At 38.6% G+C, this 22,454-nt stretch overlaps 1 protein-coding gene across 3 annotated transcripts in view; it reads left to right on the top strand.

The window, feature by feature from the left end:
* Positions 1–22,454, top strand: part of MAP3K5 (mitogen-activated protein kinase kinase kinase 5) — a 204,952-nt gene that overhangs the window by 132,046 nt on the left and 50,452 nt on the right. For all 3 annotated transcript variants that reach the window (XM_023254425.2, XM_023254424.2, XM_045058101.1), the window contains exons 12-14: positions 1,470–1,519; positions 3,969–4,064; positions 6,967–7,048. In XM_023254425.2, coding sequence (XP_023110193.1) covers positions 1,470–1,519; positions 3,969–4,064; positions 6,967–7,048 — 228 coding nt within the window. The remainder of the gene's footprint in view (positions 1–1,469; positions 1,520–3,968; positions 4,065–6,966; positions 7,049–22,454) is intronic.

The raw sequence follows: 22,454 nt of genomic DNA, 5'->3' as shown, positions 1-22,454 counted from the left end.
CGCATTCCATGAGCACCTTCCTATGGTCTCTTCCTTCCCTGGGCTTCATGCACAACATTTGCTCTGTGTTAATTCAGGTCACCTACCCGTGACCCGACTGGTGTGCATCGAAACTAGTTTTTTCAGTAAATCTCCTTTGGGCTTGGGAGGATCTATTTTTATTTTAAGTTGCATGGTTGTAGCAAAGCACTAGGTGCTGTGGTTATAAATTGTGGCTTTTTGATTTGCTTCAGCCAAAAGGAGAGTTCTGGTCCACCTCAGAACCACAAGCTTCCTTACTCATTTCACTAGCCCAGCCAAGACCGCAAGTTCCGGGCAGTATTTTAAGTGGGTGGGTAAGAGCTTCTTTTCCTGGTTGTTTCACATTTGCAGAATTGAATTGCCATCTGAATTGACTGTTGCATAGCACTTGCTAAACTTGGACATGTGTATCAACTATTTTATTTCTATTAACATATTTATGTTGTCAATTTCATATTGTTATCAGATGTATTTTTGCAGGGAATGTGATCCATCATGTAATTTATTTAAAGACGTGAATTTAATACTCTTCAGACTTAGTTTTAGTAATAAACTCAAAAAATAAATTTCCACAACTTTTTTTCACCTTGGCCCCAAATCACCCATGTTTATCATATGACAATCAAATTTTTTATGGGCAAACTTTATTAGTATATTGAATTTTGCATAAATTAGGTAATACACTGTAGCTAAGATGTATACTATATACATGTGTGTACATAATATACTTGCTATAGGGGTGCCCGGGTGGCTCAGTCAGTTAAGTGTCCAACTTTGGCTCAGGTCATGATCTCACGGTTCGTGGGTTTGAGCCCCGTATCAGGCTCTGTGCTGGTAGCTCAGAGCCTGAAGCCTGCTTCAGTTTCTGTGTCTCCCTTTCTCTCTGCCCCTCCCTCACTCGTGCCCTATCTCTCATAAATGAATAAACATTAAAAAATTTAAGAGAAAAGGGCTAACCTCATTTTCTGAAGAAATAGAACCACCATTTCAGTTAGAAAATGTAACTAAAGATCATTCATAAATAATCATCTTTAAAACCTTGCAGAACTTGACTCAAATTAATGTTTTTATTTCTCGGAAAAGAAATATTACTCAGCTGTAATTGAATTACCTTGATCACTGGGTTTTTTATTTAAAAAATTAAGGCACAGCAGTTATTAGGTTAATCTGCTAAAAATCAAGTTTTAGAATTTAATGAGACTAATTCTCCTAGATTCTCTTGGAAGCTATTTTATTGAAGCACAGAAATTATTAAAGAGAGTAAACATCACCCTTGTGGCTTGAAAATGAATTACAGTTTCCATCCAGATAATTTGTTCATGAAGAATTATGTACTAGGAAAAATTACTGTGTATATTATTTTAAAATAATGAAACCAAATTATTATGTTATTTTCATTATGATGACTCAACATTTCTTGTTCTTGTTGTTCTTCCCCTGTGTTCTAGAAAGGTATACATGAGTGGAATTTTAGTGCTTCTTCTGTCAGGGGAGTGAGGTAAGTTTCCTTGGCACATGTTTTTTTTTTTTTTTTTCTTTTTTTACTTAGAAGACAATAGAACTTTTAGTCAGGATTTAAAAATGCAAAGAACTTCAAGAATCCTCTATTGATGAAAATGCTCAACCGTTTCTATCTCTATTATAAAAAGATTTGCAACCAAAACTTTCACTGTTAGTTGAACTGACTCTGTGCTTGTCACCTGCTCCAAATATGGAGAATGAGGGTAAACGTGGACTGTGGACCAGGATCAAGGTGTAGATAAAAGTGAGCTATTTGGGTCCGCTCTAGCTGGTTGAGCTGTTGGTGTATGTGATAGGATGGTTTTCCGGTCTTTTTGGTGTTTCAGGAATTAATCTCCTGTTAGGTGGAGCCAAAAAACTACGTGCCATCTATCAGGTTGCATATCCTGTAGTTAACATTAATGTGACTGTTAAAGAGACTATAGGGAATTTATTTTCAAAAAACTTTTCCTGAGGTGGCTGTTAATGAGGTGTTCCTGAAATTCTAGTGGCTCACTTCAGTGGTTCAGTTCTGACATTGCCATCATAATGCCAGTGGTTCAGGAAATACCAGTTCCTGGGGTATAGAAATGAGATTTTTTTTTTTTTAGAAGCAAGAACCCACTGGTTAAACATTTAAACACTTGTTATATAGAAGCTCAGTCTAAAAACCAGCTCTTGGAAATTTCAGGCCAAATTGGTTGTGTTTACTATTTATTTCCACATAATAGAAATGAGAAGAAGCAGATTTCTGCAGGCCAGTTATGCAATACCCTGTTGCTTGTGGCATAATAATAATTGGTTTTGATGGAGCGTGAACTGCGAGAGCCGGCTGAGTCACTGATAATTGGAGTTTGCCTGGTAAAACCACCTGTTACCTCATGAAGGATCTGAACAGAAGCAAGCAAGATAATAGACTGACTCATTATATATCTTTCCAACCCAGCCTTCTCAAATAAAGTTTTACTCTCTTAATATTTAATTTTTAAAACCAGTCATCAGGAAGGCACTCGTTTATTGCTGCGTTTTTCAGCAGTTTATGAAAGTATGGTAATATAAATTCCATTTTATCGTATCTATTTTCCAAGGAACGTTTTTTTAAATTTAAGTATGGCATCACTACATACGCCTTTGTTGTGACTTACAGCATATACGTAGAATGCTTCTTTCTATGTGGCTGTTGCCAGTTTCTGTGTTGAGAAACTCAAGCTGTAGTTTATGGCTTCAAAGAGAGCTAACTACTCTTGGCTTCCTTCTTGATAAAGAGATAACAAACTACAGAGAAAAATCCAACTAAGTCAGCAGTTGGTCTTGCATCCCCTCCGGATTTGCTCAGCTCAGTCAATGGGCATTTTACTGAGACACCAGGTGTTTGTCAAATGTTGAGTCCTGTTCTGCTAAGAATACAACAGTGACCACAACATGAACTCCCACTCTCAAAGAGGTCACAACCCAGCCTCATAACATTTAACAGCTAATGACAAGAGCTACTATTGAGATGACTGCGAGATGAGCAATGATAGATGTAAATGTTCAAGGAGCAGAGGTGCAAGAGAAAGTCTTTCTGTTGAAGGTAGACACAGGGAAGGGAGAGGGTAAGATCTAAGCTGGGCCTTGAATGACGAACAGAATTTCTTTACAGAGTCAAAAATGATGTGCATCCCAAATGCAAAGGCATAAATTAGGGATTGGCAACCTACAGCCCACAGGCCAAATATGGCCCGCTGCCCGTTTTTGTAAAGTTTTATTGGAACCCAGCCACGTTCATTTCATTTGTGTATTGTCTAAGGCTGCTCCAACAACAAAACTGAGTAGTTTGGCCTGCAAAATCTGAAACATTTACTCTCTGGCCCATGTCAGAAAAATTTTGCTAACCTTTGGCATAAAATAGCATGGCCTGATGGTAAACTCAGAATTATTTCAGTTGCTATAAAATCACTTGCTGAGTCAAAACCAAGTGCTGTTTCACATTTCTTCACGCCTCTACAATCTCGACACTGATGAGGTGCTTTTATTGCCTCCACACGTTGCCTTCTTAGCTTTGGAAACATTTCATTGTTCTACAGATGCCATAGCGCCAGAATCACTGAGCCCACCCAGCCAGTTGATACTTAGCTTTTCCTCCGATCACGCAGGGTAGTGGTATGGCAGCCAGGACGCCTTTCCCCTGTAAGCTGGAGGGATAAATAGCTTAGGGGTCCTTCAGGCATGTCAGAGCAGCCCTGTCTGCTGATATAGGTAAGAGGACAATTCTCAGACTATGAACTAATTTTAGTATCGCGCTATGGGGAACATCACTTCTTCAAGTGCTCTTTATATCTGTCTGTTACAAACAACAATGGTGTCATAACTGGGATTAGATATAAAATGTACTTACTTTTCATTACAGATTCATAGAAGCAAGAAGCATAGCTATTTCCCTGAATAATTCTTTTTGTTTGTTTCAGTATTTCTAAATTTGAAGAACGATGCTGTTTTCTTTATGTGCTTCATAATTCTGACGATTTCCAAATCTATTTCTGTACAGAACTTCATTGTAAAAAGTACGTATTAGTCATTGTTTATGTGTAAAAAATACCGTTCTTACCTGATCATTATTTTTAATTAATGAGCGAGCATGTAAGGAATTCATGGCCATCTGGTTATATAAATATTGCATTTAGGCTAACATCTTATAATTACGGGGTATGTTTAACAATCAGAGAATGGAGGAGGGGAGTCTCTTTAATAAATCAAGCTTTCTCTTAGTCATAATTAATTTTTCCAAAGACAAAACATTAACAAAGACTTACCAGTTAATTGCCTGATACTATGTCACATTTTTAAAGTGTTCGCTTATTACAATATATGATTACCAAAATTTTCATTCTTGAATTCTTTTGGATAATCTCACCATTGTCTGCAAAAGTGGCTCTTAACCCTAGTTCATAGTGGAATCACTTGATGCACTTAAAAAACTGCCTGGGCCCTACCCCTGACTAATTATGTTAGATTTTCTGGTGGGGGTGCAGCTCGAGTTAAGAGCTAGTTATATGATATACACCAATAAAAGATAATCCAAAAACCCATGGACTGGACTGGACTGTGTTTCTGTGAACCTCCCTGGGTATTTTTCCCTTGGGCTAATACTTAAGGACTTCATGTTCCCTTGGAGCACAGTTGACTGATGGTGGGGATCTAGGAAAGTGAGTGACAATTTTTAAACCAAAGTGCAGGTAAAAGCCAGCTTGGACTTAAAATTTTGCTTAGGGCTTTTCTTATTCAAATAATCACTATTGGACCCCATTGTAAATGACTAATATACTGATTACAGTATATAGTCAGTCATTTTTATCTTGATACAAGAAAAAATGTTTGTTTAATCCATAATTCTTGGCTATAGTTTTATCTTTATTATTGTAAAATATGTAGTAAAAAGACTTGGAAATAAGAAATAATTCCTAGCACATGTATGGTCTACTTTTCTACTTAAATTCTCAAGGCTACTGATTTGTTTCTATGATCATTATAGCTCAGATTTATGGAGTACTTACTCTGGACCTAATATCTATTTTAATCTTCAAATGAAAACTTAGGCAGGTAATATTAATATCTTCATTGAAAAGAGTTTTTTAAAAAATGGCATCTTGGAGAGCCTAAAACCATATATAGCAAAAAAATGTAAAATCTGGGATTTGGACAAGCACATGTGACTCTAGAATCTAGTTTCCTAAAAATTACATTGTGTTCCCATCCCACTGTATTATATTCTGCTTAGAGATGTACATGTTGAAAAACTGTGTGACTAGCTGATGGAAGTCTTCACCCCAGATCTTAAAGTCTGTCTTTTGGGGAGCCTGGGTGGCTCAGTCAGTTGAGCATCCAACTTCAGCTCAGGTCATGATCTCACAGCTTGTGGGTTCAAGCCCCCCATCGGGCTCTGTGCTGACAGCTCGGAGCCTGGAGCCTGCTTCGGATTCTGTGTCTTCCTCTCTCTCTGCCCCTACGCCACTCGCATTCTGTCTCTGTCTCTCTCAAAAATAAATAAACATTAAAAAAATTTTTTTAAAAAGTCTGTCTTTAAAGCCAGAATTTTTTTTAGGTCTTTAACTTTCTTCTTCCTCTTGGTTGAATTTGCTTTTATCTTTAACTCATCAGGATGTTTAATCTTCATCAGAGCATACTGTTATTCTGATCACGCTTGGGAACTTCTTTTTCTTGTCATTGACTGCCAAGAAATGTGTAGAGAGAAAGGAAGAGTCGCACTCCAGAGATAGACTCCAAACTCCCAAATGGGCTTTGTCTATTTTGTTCCTTGTCACAGTTCCAAAGGCCAGAATAGTTTTTGATCCTTGAAGATACTCTATAAGTATGGAGTACTTGTTGGATGGATGGATGGGTGGTTGGATGGTTAGATGGTGGATGGTTTAAAAAAGAGGTACAGAGATAAAAAGGTTCTGAGTTGTGGTAGGTAGACTTTTCTTATCCCACATAACCTGCTCTTCTCTTGGGTTGGCAGTGCAGAGCATGACCTGCCTGTGAGATCATCAGCCCCTGTTCATAGTACCTCCCTTGCTTTAAGTCTATGAACCCTTAGCATCTCCTTCGAATAGACTAGACACAGCTAGCATTATAGGGGCTAATCTGTTTCTTGCTATAACTATTTTTCTTGCCTCTGAAATGGTCTACAAGAAAAAAAAAAAAAACTTCACAAGAAGAGCTCCTGAAGAAAATGTCACCAAAAGAGGGGTGGCTTCTTTTACAAACCTATAAGCCAGCCAGCCCTAATTCACATCAGTGTTTTGTAGGTTGTTTTTATGGGACACCACATTTACGATAAAGGAGGCAAAATGAGTTCAATATCTCAGATGAAATGTTGATACAACAAATAGTCACCTCAGAAGTTAGAGACACTATTCCAGAATATGGGTATTTTTGTTAAGTCCCATTTTAAATAAGAATATTACCATCAGCAAAACAATAATAGTTAATATTTAGTGAGTGAAGTCTGCTAAGCACTTTGTAAGTACTACATCAACTCATCTTCATAACAGCCTTTAATATGACACTTCTGAGGTCCCCACTTTGTAATTAAGAGGTGAGGCTCAGAGAGGTGGAAGAGCCCACCCCAAATCACACAAATGCAATCTTGGCCTGATATCCAAGTCCACATTCTTAACATTTCTATGAGTTTGTCGAGCTTCATTGTTCTAATTCTATAATACATTACATTACTATTATTTGAAGTGAGGCATTAGGTCAGAAATTTCTAGACAGTCCTACCAACCTGTGTTTTCCCTTTTGGAAAATCACATTTTTCATACTGATACCAATAGTTTGTTCACTGCCTGATTTTAGAAAGTCTCTTAGCGCCCATGTTTTGCTCCGAAGCCATGCTGGAACATACTTGGGTTATATTTAACGTCAAACGTATTGCGAGTGACCACATACCAATTCTCATTGTAGGTTTTTTGAAATGGTGAACACCATTACCGAAGAGAAGGGGAGAAGCACAGAGGAAGGTGATTGTGAAGGTGACTCCTTGGAGGTAATGACTTCGGCTTCATGCCATCTTACAAAGTTTCTCTGCGGCTGTTTAAAAAATGAACTACTTAAAAGCCTTACTGGGGAAAGCGTGCGCGCGCGCATGTGTCTGTGCGTGGAGGGGGCAAGTAAGTGGTGGTGAAAGGTGGGGAGCGCAGCTAGAGTCTATGAGCTTTCTCTTAATGCTCAAGGCAACTTCTTCTAGAACCCCTTGTTAAAAAACAGCTAAAAAGCAAACATTGGAGAACTCTTATCTGGGAATACTGAGTTTGTTTGTTTTGCTTATCTGTTAGTAACTATGCTTTATCTGTGAGGAGGTTGATTATGCTCAATGCACGGCCTGCAGGGCCCTCACATTTTTATTCTCCTCTGATAATACGTGCAACCCAAACAAGCACAATTCAGCGAAAATTCTGAATGACAAACCTGGTTGTGGCCCTCCTTTGTATACTGCACAGAGGACCTGGAACAACTACAGATTAACAGAATAAAGAGAGGAGGGTAGTACAAATTACCTGTAATGCCTGCCATTCCTCTAAAGGCAGTTCTCTGACTTCTGCCTCATGGACACAGGACACTGTAGATACCTATTCTAGATCATGTCCATTTTCTCTGTCATGGTTACTCTGTGGTAAAGAGCCTTCCTCACTGTGAGGCCCAGTGCTGGAGTGTCCCAGGAGTGCTGAGCACCTTCAGAAAGTGGACATTCCTCCAGGCCTGACAGTAGACCACCTTCTTCTCCAGGCTCCTCTCGGTGTTGGACTCGGAACAAAATTCTTAACCCAAGTAATACTAAAACTTACATTTCTTTTTTTTTGATGTTTATTTATTTATTTTTGAGAGAGAGAGAGCCAGCAGGGAATGGACAGAGAGAAAGAGAGAATCCCAAGCAGGCTTTATGCTGTCAGCACTGAGCCTGACATGGGGCTTGAACCCATGAACCCTGAGATCATGACCTAAGCTGAAATCAAGATTTGGAGGCTTGAGCGACTTAGCCACCCAGGCTCCCCTACATTTCTAATGTTAAAGTGAAATAGAAGAAACTAGAGCACCAGCCTGACTGGAATACTTATTTACCAGATCACTTTGATAATGTCATCCCACATACTAGAATTTTTATAAAAACATTGAAGCAGTGGGGTAGAAGTTGAAAGAAAATTTAAATATAATAACCAAGTGTTAACTCTGTCTAGAGTTAAGTTCTATAATTACCTAGCAGTTGTATAGCTTTGATGTTTGTAGGTAAGCCTGAGGCTCGGTCATTAAAGTTATAAAAGGATGATAGACCTAATTTGGAAAAAAAAAAAAATGTTTCCCAGTGCATTAGCTTGTTGTCTATTTAAGTAATGTTTTTTTTTTAATTTTTTGTACATGTTTTACATTTTACAATTTTGTATTTTCTTTTTTTTTTAATTTTATTTTTTATTTTTTAAAATTTACGTCCAAATTAGTTAGCATATAGTGAAACAATGATTTCAGGAGTAGATTCCTTAATGCTCCTTACCCATTTAGCCCACCCCCCTTCCCACAACCCCTCCAGTAACCCTCAGTTTGTTCTCCATATTTATGAGTCTCTTCTGTTTTATCCCCCTCCCTGTTTTTATATTATTTTTGTTTCCCTTCCCTTATGTTCATCTGTTTTGTCTCTTAAAGTCTTCATATGAGTGAAGCCATGTGATTTTTGTCTTTCTCTGACTGACTAATTTCACTTAGCATAATATCCTCCAGTTCCATCCACGTAGTTGCAAATGGCAAGATTTCATTCTTTTTGATTGTCGAGTAATACTCCATTGTGTATATATATATATACATATATATATATATATATATATATATACATATATATATATATATATATATATATATATATATATATGTATATATATACCACATCTTCTTTATCCATTCATCCATCGATGGACATTTGGGCTCTTTCCATACGTTGGCTGTTGTTGATAGTGCTGCTATAAACATGGGGGTGCATGTGTCCCTTTGAAACAGCGCACCTGTATCCCACAATTTTGTATTTTCTTATTTCTGTATTATGTTAGAAACTAGATCTCTAGGCTCCTACATCAGTGCTCTTTTACTATACCTCATTATCTCTGTTTTTACTTGGTTTAAATTTAGTCACTTGATACATAGCAACTACCAAGGTAAAAGGGAACAAAGACAATGAAAATGAAACACATCCATTAGTAAATACAAAATGATGACGTGAGTGTACTGGAAAATCCATAAAGTTCCTCTGCAGTGTCATAAAAAGGCTGGCTTTTGTTCAACCAGTGATAGCTGTCCTTTACTTTATACCCTTCTTTGAGGAACTAAGTCTTACCAGAAATATACATAGCACAGCCAGGCTGTGGTAGCCATATGTCACAACTTGGTCTTCTTAATTGACTGAATCAACAGTCTAGAGACTCTTCTCCGGGAGCCACTTTTACCATATGCATAGCACAAAGCAGTTCTAATTGCCTTAGAATTTGTGATGAACATTGCCAGCTGATTTTTGTAAGACTCAGTTTCCTACGATGTAAAAAAAAAAAAGTAGGTAGATCACTTTTTAAAGAGCTGTCAAGAAGATATGGAATCAAGATCCTTTGAACTGGACATAGTAATAAATAGGGTGGCTGTGGGAGGGGCCCTTCCCAGTCAGACAATCCTACTGCGAGCACTGAAAATACTCACCAAACAAATCAGAAGGGAAATAAATGCTCAGGCTTCTTCCTAGGAATAGCCTGAGGGTTTTAGCTGTGCTGACCTCACACACACACACACACACACACACACACACACACACACACACACACACACACTCACAACAGCTTATACAGTATTCCTGATTCATCAAAGTGCTTCTGACTCACTCTTCTCAAGTAAGTACAGGGATGCTATTCTTTTAATGTTAGAAAAACAGTTTTACACTCTGTCCTTTGCATTCTATCAGAATAATTTAAAATCCATGACAGAGAATGCCTTCTACAGTATTCCCAGTGGACTATATAGCATATATATATATATATATATATATATATATATATATATATATATATATATATATATATAGTGAATCAAGCACACTTGTTTTAAGTGTTTGGGCTAGTTTGCCATTAAACCCCAAGTACAGACATTGCTGACATGTGTGTGTTGGGGGGGAGGGTGTTCTGTGGACACAATAGAAATGAACAGAGATTGTGATGATGCTCTGGGCTCCACACATGGTGATATCTATCCCTCTTCACTCTTCCTCTCATTGAATGTCCCTTTGTAGCCAGAGCACCTTTAGAATAGGAGTTATTAAATAGCCTGAACTTGTATTTTTGCATAATTTATGATAACTTCATGATTATATTTCTTAGATATTCACTCATATGTGGAATTTAAGAAACAGAACAGATGAACATAGGGGAAGGGAAGCAAAAATAAGATAAAGCAGAGAGGGAGGCAAACCATAAGAGACTCTTAAATACAGAGAACAAACTGAGGGTTACTGGAGTGCAGGGGATGGGGGGGATGAGCTAAATAGGTGATGGGCATTAAGGAGGACACTTGTTGGGATGAGCACTGGGTGTTTTATGTAAGTGATGAACCACTAAATTCTATTCCTGAAATCATTATTATACTATAGAATAACTAACTGGGATTTAAGTTTTAAAAAATGAATAATTAATTTTTTTTAATGTTGGTTTGAATGGATTTAGTGGTTTTAACTTCACTTAGTGTATTGTCAGTATTGGCAAACATTATCAAAGTGGTTCTACAAACCACAAATTTGAAGCTAATCCCTAGACTTCTGGATGTTCTTATCTGAAGCCTATATGAAGATCTGCTTTTCTTTTTTATTTGAATGGTGAGGTTTCTTTGAGGCAGTACAGTTGTGGGAGGGATTCAGCCTCCTTCAGGTCATGGTCAGTCCCCTTCTCCAACTGATTAAACTTGACTCTGCTATAACCCCTGAGCTGGTGTCTGGAGCCTTGGATTCTAGTCCTAATTTTGCTAACAGCCAATTTTATAACTCTGGACAAAACTCATGCTCTTGGCTGGGCTAAGATAATTTCGTTCCTCAAGTGAAAATGGACAAAGAATATCTTAAATATCCTTTCCTAGCTCAAATTTGTATATTTTTTCAAGATTAGTACAAACTGTTCAAGGTAGTTTCAAATATAGGTCAGTACCACTCTCAGAGGACTTTTCTGCTTTAAACAGAAAGAGAAACAGCTTCTTTCGATTCAAGTCCATGTCGTTCGACTCTAGGATGTATTTTGATAGGGACAGGCAATGAATCCATTTCGTAAATAGTTTAATCGGTAAGTTTATATTGAAATCATTGAACAATTGATTGCAGTTACCCATAAGAGTTCTAACACTTATCAGCTGTAATCCTTACTTTTGTTCTCTGAGCCTTCCATATTTCCACCAACAGCAAGGACATCTACCCAGTAACCCAAGGCAGCCCCCTGGGAGAAACCTCTGCTCTGCCTCTCTTCCTCTTCACACCAGGTCACCCCTCCAGCCCCTTTACCTCATCGTCTCTGTCATTCCCCCATCTCAGGTCTTCACCACCTCTCCTGTGGCCTCATCTCTCTCCTGCCATCAATATGCATCTCTGTCATCATCAGAGAGATCTCTCACACGATTTAATCCTGTAACTCCCCTCATGAAAAACCTTTGATGCTACTCTTGGTAGAACAAGGTTACCACGGATCCCATGTTCTCAACCCTCTGGCTGTAAGTCGGCCTTTCCTTTCTGCCCTGTGGGCTGGGATTGCCGAACTCTTTTCCATTTTCTGGAAGGCCAAGCTTTCCTGCCCCTAGGTTTGACCTGCAGACACCCAACTCCACATGCTTTTTCTTTTCTGTCTGACCTGGTGACTACATCCTAATTTTTTTGAGATGCAAGTCAAGTGTCACGTTTTTCTTTGAATCATTTCTCAACACCACCTCTCCCTTCTCTCTGCTCTCCTAGCATTTCTGCCCACTCCCCTGCCCTAGCTCTTCTTACAGCATTGTAATTTGAGAGCCTGCACCAGACTGTGAACATCCCAGGGCAGGGCTGTGGCTCTGTTTCCTTTTTAATCACATACTCTCACATGGTATGAGGCATCCAAGCAGAAGTAGTTCAGTCAGATCAGAAGCGTGGAAGGGTTTGAAGGCAGGGTGTGATAATGCCGGTATTGTTTAAAAATATCTCATGCTGTGGGGAGAGGGCTATGGATTGGAAGGGACGGAGTAGGTGCTGTGATGTTGGCTTGAAAGTGGTTCCATCAGTGTTGAGTCAGTGAAAGAATGAACACCATAATCAAGCTGCATGTCATAAACCAGGCATTATTGACTCATTCTCTTTTCATCTCTTTCTCTTTTTATTTCCTGGAAGAAAACACCAGATACAAATTACTGAGGTCCTTTTGGACCCCAATACAAAATGTGTTATGTCTCCCTCCTCCTCACTCCTCCCCCAAACACATACATACATTCTAACTCTCTGTAACCCCATTCTCTTTCTCTTTCCTCCCTCCATCCCTCCCTTTTCCTCTCTGCCCTCTTTTTCTTACATTCATTTGTACCTCACTGTTTTCTCAAAATGGGCATATGACTGACAGAAACCTGAGGTAATCAGAGCACGCGGCCCTGTGAACCTGTTTATACCTACTTTTCAATGTGCATAAAGAGAAAGTTGGCCCCTTGTTGGGTGAAGTGGAGACAAGCAAGATAAAAAGAACATTTTCCTTTGACTTAAACATCTGCAGAATGATAAAATACCTCACCATTTCCTTTTCTGATGATTTCTTTCACAAACATTAACAGTGAATTATGGTTTAGAATCCATTTAAATCGATTTGGAATCATTAGGTATCACATTGGTTCTTCTTTAACATCCTATATTTTTAAGTTTATTTATGTATTTTGAGAGGGAGAGAGAGAGTGCACACGCATGTGGGGGAGGGGCAGAGAGAGGGGGGAGAAAGAGAATCCCAAGCAGACACCATGCTGTCAGTGCAAAGCCCAGTGCAGGGCTCAGTCGCATGAACCGGGAGATCATGACCAGAGTCGAAACTCAAGAGTCAGACGCTTAACTGACTAAGCCACCCAGGCACCCCTTTGTTTCTATTTTTGTGCATATCTGAAGCTCAACACCCATATTTACTACACTGAGAAAACATTTCACTCACGCTGTTGTATGATATGAATATCAATTTGTTATTCATTCATCTATTGGTAGGAAATAACACCTTTTTCCTCTACCAACTTAGGTTCAGTGATTAGGGGCCTGCAAATTAACTGACAAAAGACAGTTTAACAAGAGGAAAGACAACACTTGTTCATGTACAGGGAGCATGCAAAGTGGCTTCCGACTACCTAGAGTTAAGTTGGTTTATCCTACTAAGAAAAGTCCTTGATAGGACTTGAAGGAAAAGCACAATGTGGGAAACTAATGACAAAAAAAGTGGAAAGTGCAGAAAGTTTTGGCAAGGTTTTGTTTCTGTAATCTCTCATCCAAGTACCAATGGTCCTAAACCAGAGAGAGGATATTGGCAGCTATATTTTCGGGATGCTCTGCTTAAGCCAGCAAAAGAAGTTTGGATAAGGTTTTTAATGAAGTTTTATTCGGATGTTTTCAGCTTAAAATAATCTTTTTTTTAAAGCTTAGGTATTTATTTTGAGAGAGAGAGAGCACAAGTGGGGAAGGGGCAAAGAGAGCGAGGAAGAGAGAGAATCCCAAGCAGGCTCCATACCACCAGTGCAGATCCCGACGTAGGGCGCAAGCTCACGAATTGCGAGATCACGGCCTGAGCTGAAGTCAGACGCTTAACCGACTGAACCACCCAGGCATTCCTGGAATCAACTTTACGCTACGTTGATGGGTGCAAATTCAGTTCACTCAACTAATAGTTACTGGACATCTGGTAGTGGTAGACACTCTTCTAGATGCGAGGGATACAGCAGAGGGAACAATTGAGACAAATCCCTACCCTCACTAAACTTACGTTCTAGTGAAAGACCAAGAATGAACAGCATAAATAAGTAAAATCCATAGCATGTTTGATAATAATCCGTATTAAGGAGAAAAATTAAGCGGGGAAGGATTCAGGAAGTTCCAGCATAATGGAGCAAGCAAGTTTAGACCAAGACGCCAGGGATGGCTTATTGAGAAGGTAATATGTGAGTAAAGGCCAGAGGGAGAAGAGGGCTATAAAACTAGATATTTGTACCTACAGCATTTTTAGCATTTTATTCGTGTCATTAATAGTTATTAATGTGTTTGACATTTAAAAAAAATTTTTTTTTAACGTTTATTCATTTCTGAGAGACAGAGTGCGATTGGGGGAGAGGCAGAGAGAGAGAGGGAGACACAGAATCCGAAGCAGGCTCCAGGCTCCGAGCTGTCAGCACAGAGCCCGATGCGGGGCTCGAACTCATGAATTGTGAGATCATGACCTGAGCCGAAGTCGGTTGCCCAACCACTAAGCCACCCAGGTGCCCCAAATGTGTTTGACATTTAAATGAGGTGACCACTCACCTCATGTAATTAAGCACCAGAGGGAAGTGCATGGCCTTTCAGAAGGTGGTGGCTTTACTGTGGGTCCCTTGACAGTGTGAAAAGTAAGTGAATCACCACTTCGTTGTTTGGCCTTGTCAGTATTGTCTTCCTCCGCTGATTCCCTTTTCAATGCCAGGCTTAGATTGCTCTGGGCAGGCAACAATAGAGGGATGCTTCTAGAAGTATTCCCGTCACTGCTTTGAAATGCAATCGTTTCCCTTAGCAACAACCAAATTCCTATTGCCTATTGCCTAGAAATAGAATGCAAACTACATAAGCAGTGTAATCTTACCTTTTATCTTTCAAATCACTCTTTCCTCCACCCCTAACTTTTCCCATATTTCTAATTTAATACACCTTGTTTTCCCTTGGCCTGTAGCCCAGCCCTTCTAGTTTTCTTGGCTATCACATAGATAATTCTCTGTCCTTATAGGCCAGCCCAGTCTCCTCAAACCTGCCTTTTCAGTTTATATCTCAGCACGATAAGAATAGAAAGAAGAGATTTAAAAACCAAGCAAGCAGTTACTCACTGCAATGGTTTTCAGTCACTTTGGCCTTATTAAAGTCCTCTTTTTCTTTTACTATGACCACTTTGTTCAACAGGAAATCAACTGCCATACCTAATACATAGTCTTTTAAAAAAGAATAGTCTTTTGATGCTTTAAATCCAGAGGAAAACCAAAACTTGAGCGGCCTCACGCGGGCTTATATATTCTTTGTCACACACACTATATATATATCCCTGTGGCCCAACTCCCTTCAACCAAAAATAAACTGATACCAACTTTCAATGTTTTGTTTTGGCACCTGGTTTATAAAAACAAACAAGCAAACAAAAAAGGGTTCTCATCAAATTGTCTATAGCTTGATTGCTCAGTTAAATAATTACTGAACATCTCCTACAAACTAGATATGGGGATAGAGCAATTAAAGATAAATCCCAGCTCTCGCAAAGCTCAGAGTCCAGACTGAGATACAGATTGAGTAAGAGAAGGAAGAGTTACAAAAGCATGAATGAGGGCAGAAAGGCTTGGGAGCACATCCGACCAGAAAGTAACCCAGCTTTCGAGGGTCAGGTGGACAGTTCGGGAAAGCTTCCTAGAGCTTGGTTTTGAAAGATGAGGCACAATTACCCAGGTAGAAAACACAGCATGGGTAAAGGCACAAAGATCTCGGGAGCCTCACAGAGTTTTTGGAGGAGATTGACAAGCGAGAAGGTGGGCCACAGAGGCAGCAGTAAGAACCTGAAGGGCATTTCTGCTGTGCTAAGGAGTTGGGCTTTGATTCTGAAAGTGACGAGAAACCAATAAAGCAAAGGCAGTGATACAAACATGGACAGCTCACTCTGGAACTTTGGACTTTGGGAAGTTCACTGTCAACTTAGTGGAGAATGGATCAAGGAACAAGGCAGCAAGAGAGGAGGGGACAGGAAGGCCAGGTAAGAGTCTGTAGAATTAGTACAGAAGAAAAGCAAGGAGGGCCTGATTTAAGGCAAGAGCAGGTATACCTAACAGCATTTGGCAATCAGTTTGATATGGGGAGTAAGGGAAAGAAAAGAATGAAGTCTAAGGTGGTCCCCAGATGTCTACCAGATACCCGAAGAAGAGAATGGATGTTCAGTGCATCTTGATGATATACTGGACTACATTTATAGAAATGGTGTTTGGAAACAGAAGTAAGAACATCCGTACAACATTGGTAGTGGTAAGAATATTGAATCAGGAATTGTGAGTTGGGTTTGAACCACAACTCGTTTTCACTAGGAAAGATATTTCTGAGCATTTGTAAATTGAAGCTAATCATAGACCTTTCCTGCTATGACACAGGCTTATTATGACTCTCCAATGAGATAGGTTATTGACAGTTGTTTTTTTTTTCTTTTAAATTACAAAGCATTATATGGGGCGCCTGGGTGACTCAGTGGGTTAAGCATCTGATTCCTGATTTTGGCTCAGGTCATGATCTTACAGTTTGTGAGTTCAAGCCCCACCAGGCCAGGCTCTGCACTGACAGTGTGGTGCCTGCTTAAGATTCTCTGTCTCCTTTTCTCTCTGCCCCTCCCACATATATTCTCTCTCTCTCTCTCTCTCTCTCTCTCTCTCTCTCTCTCTCTCTCTCATTCAAAAATAAATAAATAAACTTTATTAAAAAAAATTCTAGGGGCACCTGGTTGGCTCCGTCAGTTGAGCATCTGACTTCAGCTTGGGTCATGATCTCATGGTTAGTGGGTTCAAGCCCTGCATCGGGCTCTGTGCTGACAACTTGGAGCCTGGAGCCTGCTTCAGATTCTCCCTCTCTCAGATTCATTGTCTCCTCTCTTTCTGCCCCTCTCCTGCTCACTCTCTGTCTCTCTCTCTCTCTTAAAAATGAATAAACATTAAAAAAGTTTTTTAAAAATTATAAAGCATTATAATAATGTGGTGGTAGTACTAAGTTCAGTGTATAGGTTTCTATGCCCTTTCTAGGGCACACTAGCAAAGATGAGCTACTTTGGTGATAGTCCCTGCCCTGCCTCCTGCTGGCCTGGGTCCTGGCTGGTAGATTTCTAGCATGTGTGGCACAGTATGATGGAAGTCTGGGCCACAGGAATTGGGTACGGAGACTTAGGATCTATCTGGTGGAATTTTTTTTTTTTTTTTTTTTTTTTACTATTTTTACTGCCTCTTTGCTGGAGCCCAGTTTCATCTTCCAGTTAGAGGAAATCTCTAAAAGGTTCCTTCCCCCTATTCCCTCATCCTGAAAACATGCCTGATCTTCTGCTCTGGACTAGGACAGTCTTCAGTCTTACATTAGACATCTACAACGGGAGTATTCTTTTATGTACATTGGTATGTATACATTGTGATTATGTACAGTGATGCCAATGGGAAAGTAAGATGCCTCCCTTCCAGAGAAGAGTTCATGACAGGGAGGTCAGTGCTCACCCAGTCATGGCGTGATATTAGGCATAGTTTTCCCCGAGAGAATTCAGCTAATTGCCTTCTGTCAATGCTTGGAAACCTCTTGGAAATAAATAAACCGAAGCTAGTAATGACAAAACCGTATTTTCCTCATCCTCCTTGGCAGAAGTCCCTCAAGTCAAGTGTATGTACCCTAGAAAGTTTGCAGAGTGATCTGATTACCACCTTTGTAGGTAATTTGTCCTTTTTATCTCTGCTTTATGACCTCTGTTTACTTTTCATTTTGTAATTTCCCTATACCATATCTGCATGTGAATTTATTTTTATTTTTCCCAGTAAAGGCTCAATTTTTGGAAGTTATGTTTGATTCTGTCTTCGATCTGCCCGGCCTTTTTTAGAATGTATTATCTCCTTTTCTCATGCTTTTTGATTTCCTATTTTATATCTTTATGTTAAATGTACTTATTTAAAATTTTTTAAACATTTATTTATTTTTGAGAGGGAGAGGGATAGAATGAGAGCGGGGGCAGACAGAGAGAGAGAGACACACACAGAATCCAAAGCAGGCTCTAGACTTTGAGCTATCAGCACAGCACCCAAAGTGGGGCTCAAACTCACGAACCATGAGATCATGACCGGAGCTGAAGTCGGACGCTTAACCACTGAGCCACCCAGGCACCCCTGTACTTATTTTAAAGTTTTTGTTTCTTTTACTTTAGGAGGTTTGGGGAGATCGATAGTTGTCAAATCAGCTGATTCACTGGTGGTGAATTATTTCTTTATATATTTTAAAATTTTGGGATGTGAGCTCAATTTCAATGACATACTATCAGCGAGAATCCTAAATAGCCCATATCAAGGGAATCTCCTTTAAAATATTTTTGCTTTGTTTCTATTAGCACTTCAGGGATGTCCCAAGCTCACGACCAGTTATGGGTATCATGACAGGTGTAAATTTGAATTAAACCAGCATGAGGATCAGCCTGTGGTTGAAAGTATTCAGAGGAGACTTGTTTTTGTCCACCCAAAACTCAGTCTAAGACAGATGAGCTTTATTTTGGCTTCCCAGTGTAATGGGCTTTTTTCTAATCTACCTGTTCATCAAATTATAGTCCTTCGTGGGCCCTGATTTGGGGTATGCTAGCTCTTCCCCTGGTATAGACACAAGGTCCCATTTCTGATCCTCTCATGGGCATTAAGACCACAGAATCAGATAAGGGGTTCACAAACTATAGCCCAAAGGCCAAATCCATCCTGCCAGTACCCTTGGTAAATGAAGTTTTATTGGAACGCAACCATGCCCCTCTGTTTAAATATTGACTGAGCGGTTTTCATGCTACAATGGTAGAGTTGAGTAGTTGCCACAGAGGTCATATGGCCCATAAATCTTAAAAGTATTCAATCTCTGATGCTTCAGAGAAAGCATTTGCCAACCCCTGGCCAAGATTAATTAAACTGAAAGCCCAGCCCTCATCCCTCCCCCCTTGGGCTATAAGGACATCAGTTGTGATTACTCCTCAAGTGGTTCTTTTTCTCTTTATTTCTAGCTCCTGGCAGTCTTCTTTGCTTTTCTCTAAGTACTGCTAGGCATTTAAAAGTATGTCTACTCTTTTTTTATGTAAGTGTTTTTAGCAGGAAGTTTGCCAGATGCCAAGCCCACCATATTGCCAACACCAGAACCCACTTTCTATTATCTTGGATATTATAGACTGCTGTATGCATGAAATGTTATATATGAACCTAATGGTAACCACAAATCAAAAACCTGCAATAGGTACACAAACACGAAAGAGAAAGGAATCCAAGCATGTCACTAAAGAAAGCCATCAAACTACAGAGGAAGAGAACAAAAGAAAAAAAAGGAACAGAGAACGACAAAAACAACCATAAAACAAGTAATAAAATGGCAATAAGTACATACCTGAATAATTATTTTGAATGTAAATGGATTAAATGCTCCAATCAAGACTGACTGGATGGATAAAAACAAGGCCCATTTATGTGTTGCCTACCAGAAACTCACTTCAGACCTAAAGACACCTGGAGATTGAAAATGAGGGAATAGAAAAATATTTACTATGCCAATTGGAGCAAAAAGAAAGCTGGGGTAGCAGTACTTCTATCAGACTAAATAGACTAAAACAAAGACGGTAACAAGAGACAAATAAGGACACTACATAATGATAAAGGGAACAATCCAACAAGAGGATATAAAATTATAAATATTTATGCACCCAACATTGAAGCACCTAAATACATAAAGCAACTATTAACAGACATAAAGGAAGAAATCGACAGTAATACAATAATAGTGGGGGACTTTAACATCCCACTTACTTCAATGGATATATCGATCATCTAGACAGAAAATCAACAAGGAAACAGTGGCTTTGTATGAGACATTGGACCAAATGGACCTAACATATATTTAGGTATATGTATAGGTATAGGTATAGGTATACATATGTATATATATTTAGAGCATTCCATCCCCCAAAAGTAGAATACATATTTTTTTGAAGTGCACATAGAACATTCTCCAGAATAGATCACCTTAGGCCTCAAAACAAGTCTCAGTAAATTCAAAAAGACTGGAATCATATCATGCATCTTTTCTGACCACAATGGTATGAAACTAGAAATCAAGGACAAGAAAAAAATCTGGAAAAGAATACAAATACATGGTTGCCAAATAACATGCCAATAAACAATGAATGGGTCAATAAACAAATCAAAGAGGAAATTAAAAAATATATGGAGACAAATGAAAATGAAAATACAACAGTCCAAAATCTTTGGGATGCGGCAAAATCTATTCCGACAGGAAAGATTATATAGCAATACAGGCCTACCTCAAGAAGCAATATCTCAAATAAACAACCTCACCTTACACTTAAAGGGACTAGGAAAAAAAAAAACCCCAAAGCCAGTAGAAGGAAGAAATAATAAAGATTAGACAAGAAATAAATGAGATAGAGACTAAAAAATACAATAGAACAAATCCGTGAAACCAGGAGCTGGTTCTTTGGAAAGATCAACAAAATTGATAAGCCTTTAGCCAGACTCATCAAAAATAATAATAATAATAATAAAATAGATGCAAGAATCCTCAACAAAATATTAGCAAGCCAAATCCAACAATACATTAAAAAAATCGTTCAATATGATACATCACATCGACTAGAGGAAGGATAAAAGCCATTTGACCATTTCAATGAATGCAGAAAAAACATCTGACAAAAGTACAGCATCCGTTCGTGATAAAAACCCTCAACAAAGTAGGTTTAGAGGGAACATACTTCAACATAATAAGGCCATATATGAAAAACCCACAGCTAACATCATACTCAATGATGAAAACTGAAAGCTTTTCCCTTAAGGTCAGGAATAAGACAAGGATGTCTACTCTCACCACTTTCATTTAGCATAGTACTAAAGTCCTAGCCACAGCAATCAGACAACATAAAGAAATAAAAGGCATCCAAATTGGTAAGGAAGAAGTAAAACTTTCACTATTTGTATATGTCATGATATTATATATAGAAAGCCCTAAAGACTACCAAAAAACAAAACAAAACAAACAAACAAAAACTACAACTGATAAATGAATTCAGTAAAGTTGCAAGATACAAAATTAATATACACAAATCTGCTGCAGTTCTATACACTAATAATGAAGTAGCAGAAGGAGAAATTAAGAAAACAATTGCATTTACAATTTCATCAAAAAGAATAAAATACCTAGGAATAAATATAACCAAGGAGTTGAAAAACCTGTACTCCATGAACTATAAAGCACTGATGAAAGAAATTAAAGATCACACAAACAAATGGAAAGATATGCTCTGCTCATGGATTGGCAGAACCAATATCGTTAAGATGTCCATACTACCCAAAGCAATCTACAGATTTAATGCAATTCCTACTAATATCAACATTTAAAAGAATTTTTTTTCAGTTTTATTTATTTATTTTGAGACAGAAAGAGAGAGAGAGCACATGAGCCAGGGAGGTGCAGAGAGAGGAAGATAGAGAATCCCAAGCAGGCTCCACACTGCTGGTGCAGAGCCCTATGTGGGCCTCTAACTTACAAACCGTGAGATCGTGACCTGAGCCGAAATCAAGAGCTGGACACTTAACCAACTGAGCCACCCAGGCATCCCTATACCAACAACATTTTTTACAGAATTAGAACAAATAATATTAAAATATATAAAGGCCCCAAATAACCAAAGCAATCTTAGAAAAGAACAAAACTGGATGTATCACAATCCCAGGTCTCAAGATATACTGTAAAACTATAATCAAAACAGTATGGTACTGGCACAAAAAAAAAAACACATAGATTATTGGAACACAATAAAGAGCCCAGAATTAACCCCTCCTTATATGGTCAATCTGAGACTAAGGAGGCAAGAATATACAATGGGGAGAAGATAATGTGTTTAACAAATGGTGCTGGGAAAATTGGACAGCAAAAGAATGAAACTGGACCCTTTTCTCACACCATACACAAAAAATAAACTCAAAATAGATTATAGACCTAAGTGTGAGATCTGAAACCATAAAACTCTTAGAATAAAACATAGGCAGTAATTTTTTATCATCAGCCATAGCAACACTTTTCTCAATATGTCTTTTCTGGCAAAGGAAACAAAAGCAAAAGCAAACTGTTGAGACTACACCAAAATAAAAAGCTTTTGCACAGCAAAGGAAGCCATCAGCAAAACAAAACAAAAATGCAACATACTGTATAGAAGAAATTTTTAAATAATATATCTGATAAGTAGTTAATATCCAAAATATATGAAGAACTTACACAACTCAACACCAAAAAACCACAAATAATCCAATTTAAAAAATGGACAGAGGACCTGAACAGGTATTTCTCCAAAGAATATATCCAGATGGTGAAAAAGATGCTCACCATCACTCATCATTAGGGAAATGCAAATCAAAACTACAATGAA

The sequence above is a fragment of the Felis catus genome, chromosome B2 (assembly GCF_018350175.1).
Source record: "Felis catus isolate Fca126 chromosome B2, F.catus_Fca126_mat1.0, whole genome shotgun sequence".
Classification (NCBI taxonomy): domain Eukaryota; kingdom Metazoa; phylum Chordata; class Mammalia; order Carnivora; family Felidae; genus Felis; species Felis catus.
This window is presented reverse-complemented; position numbering and strand designations above follow the sequence as displayed.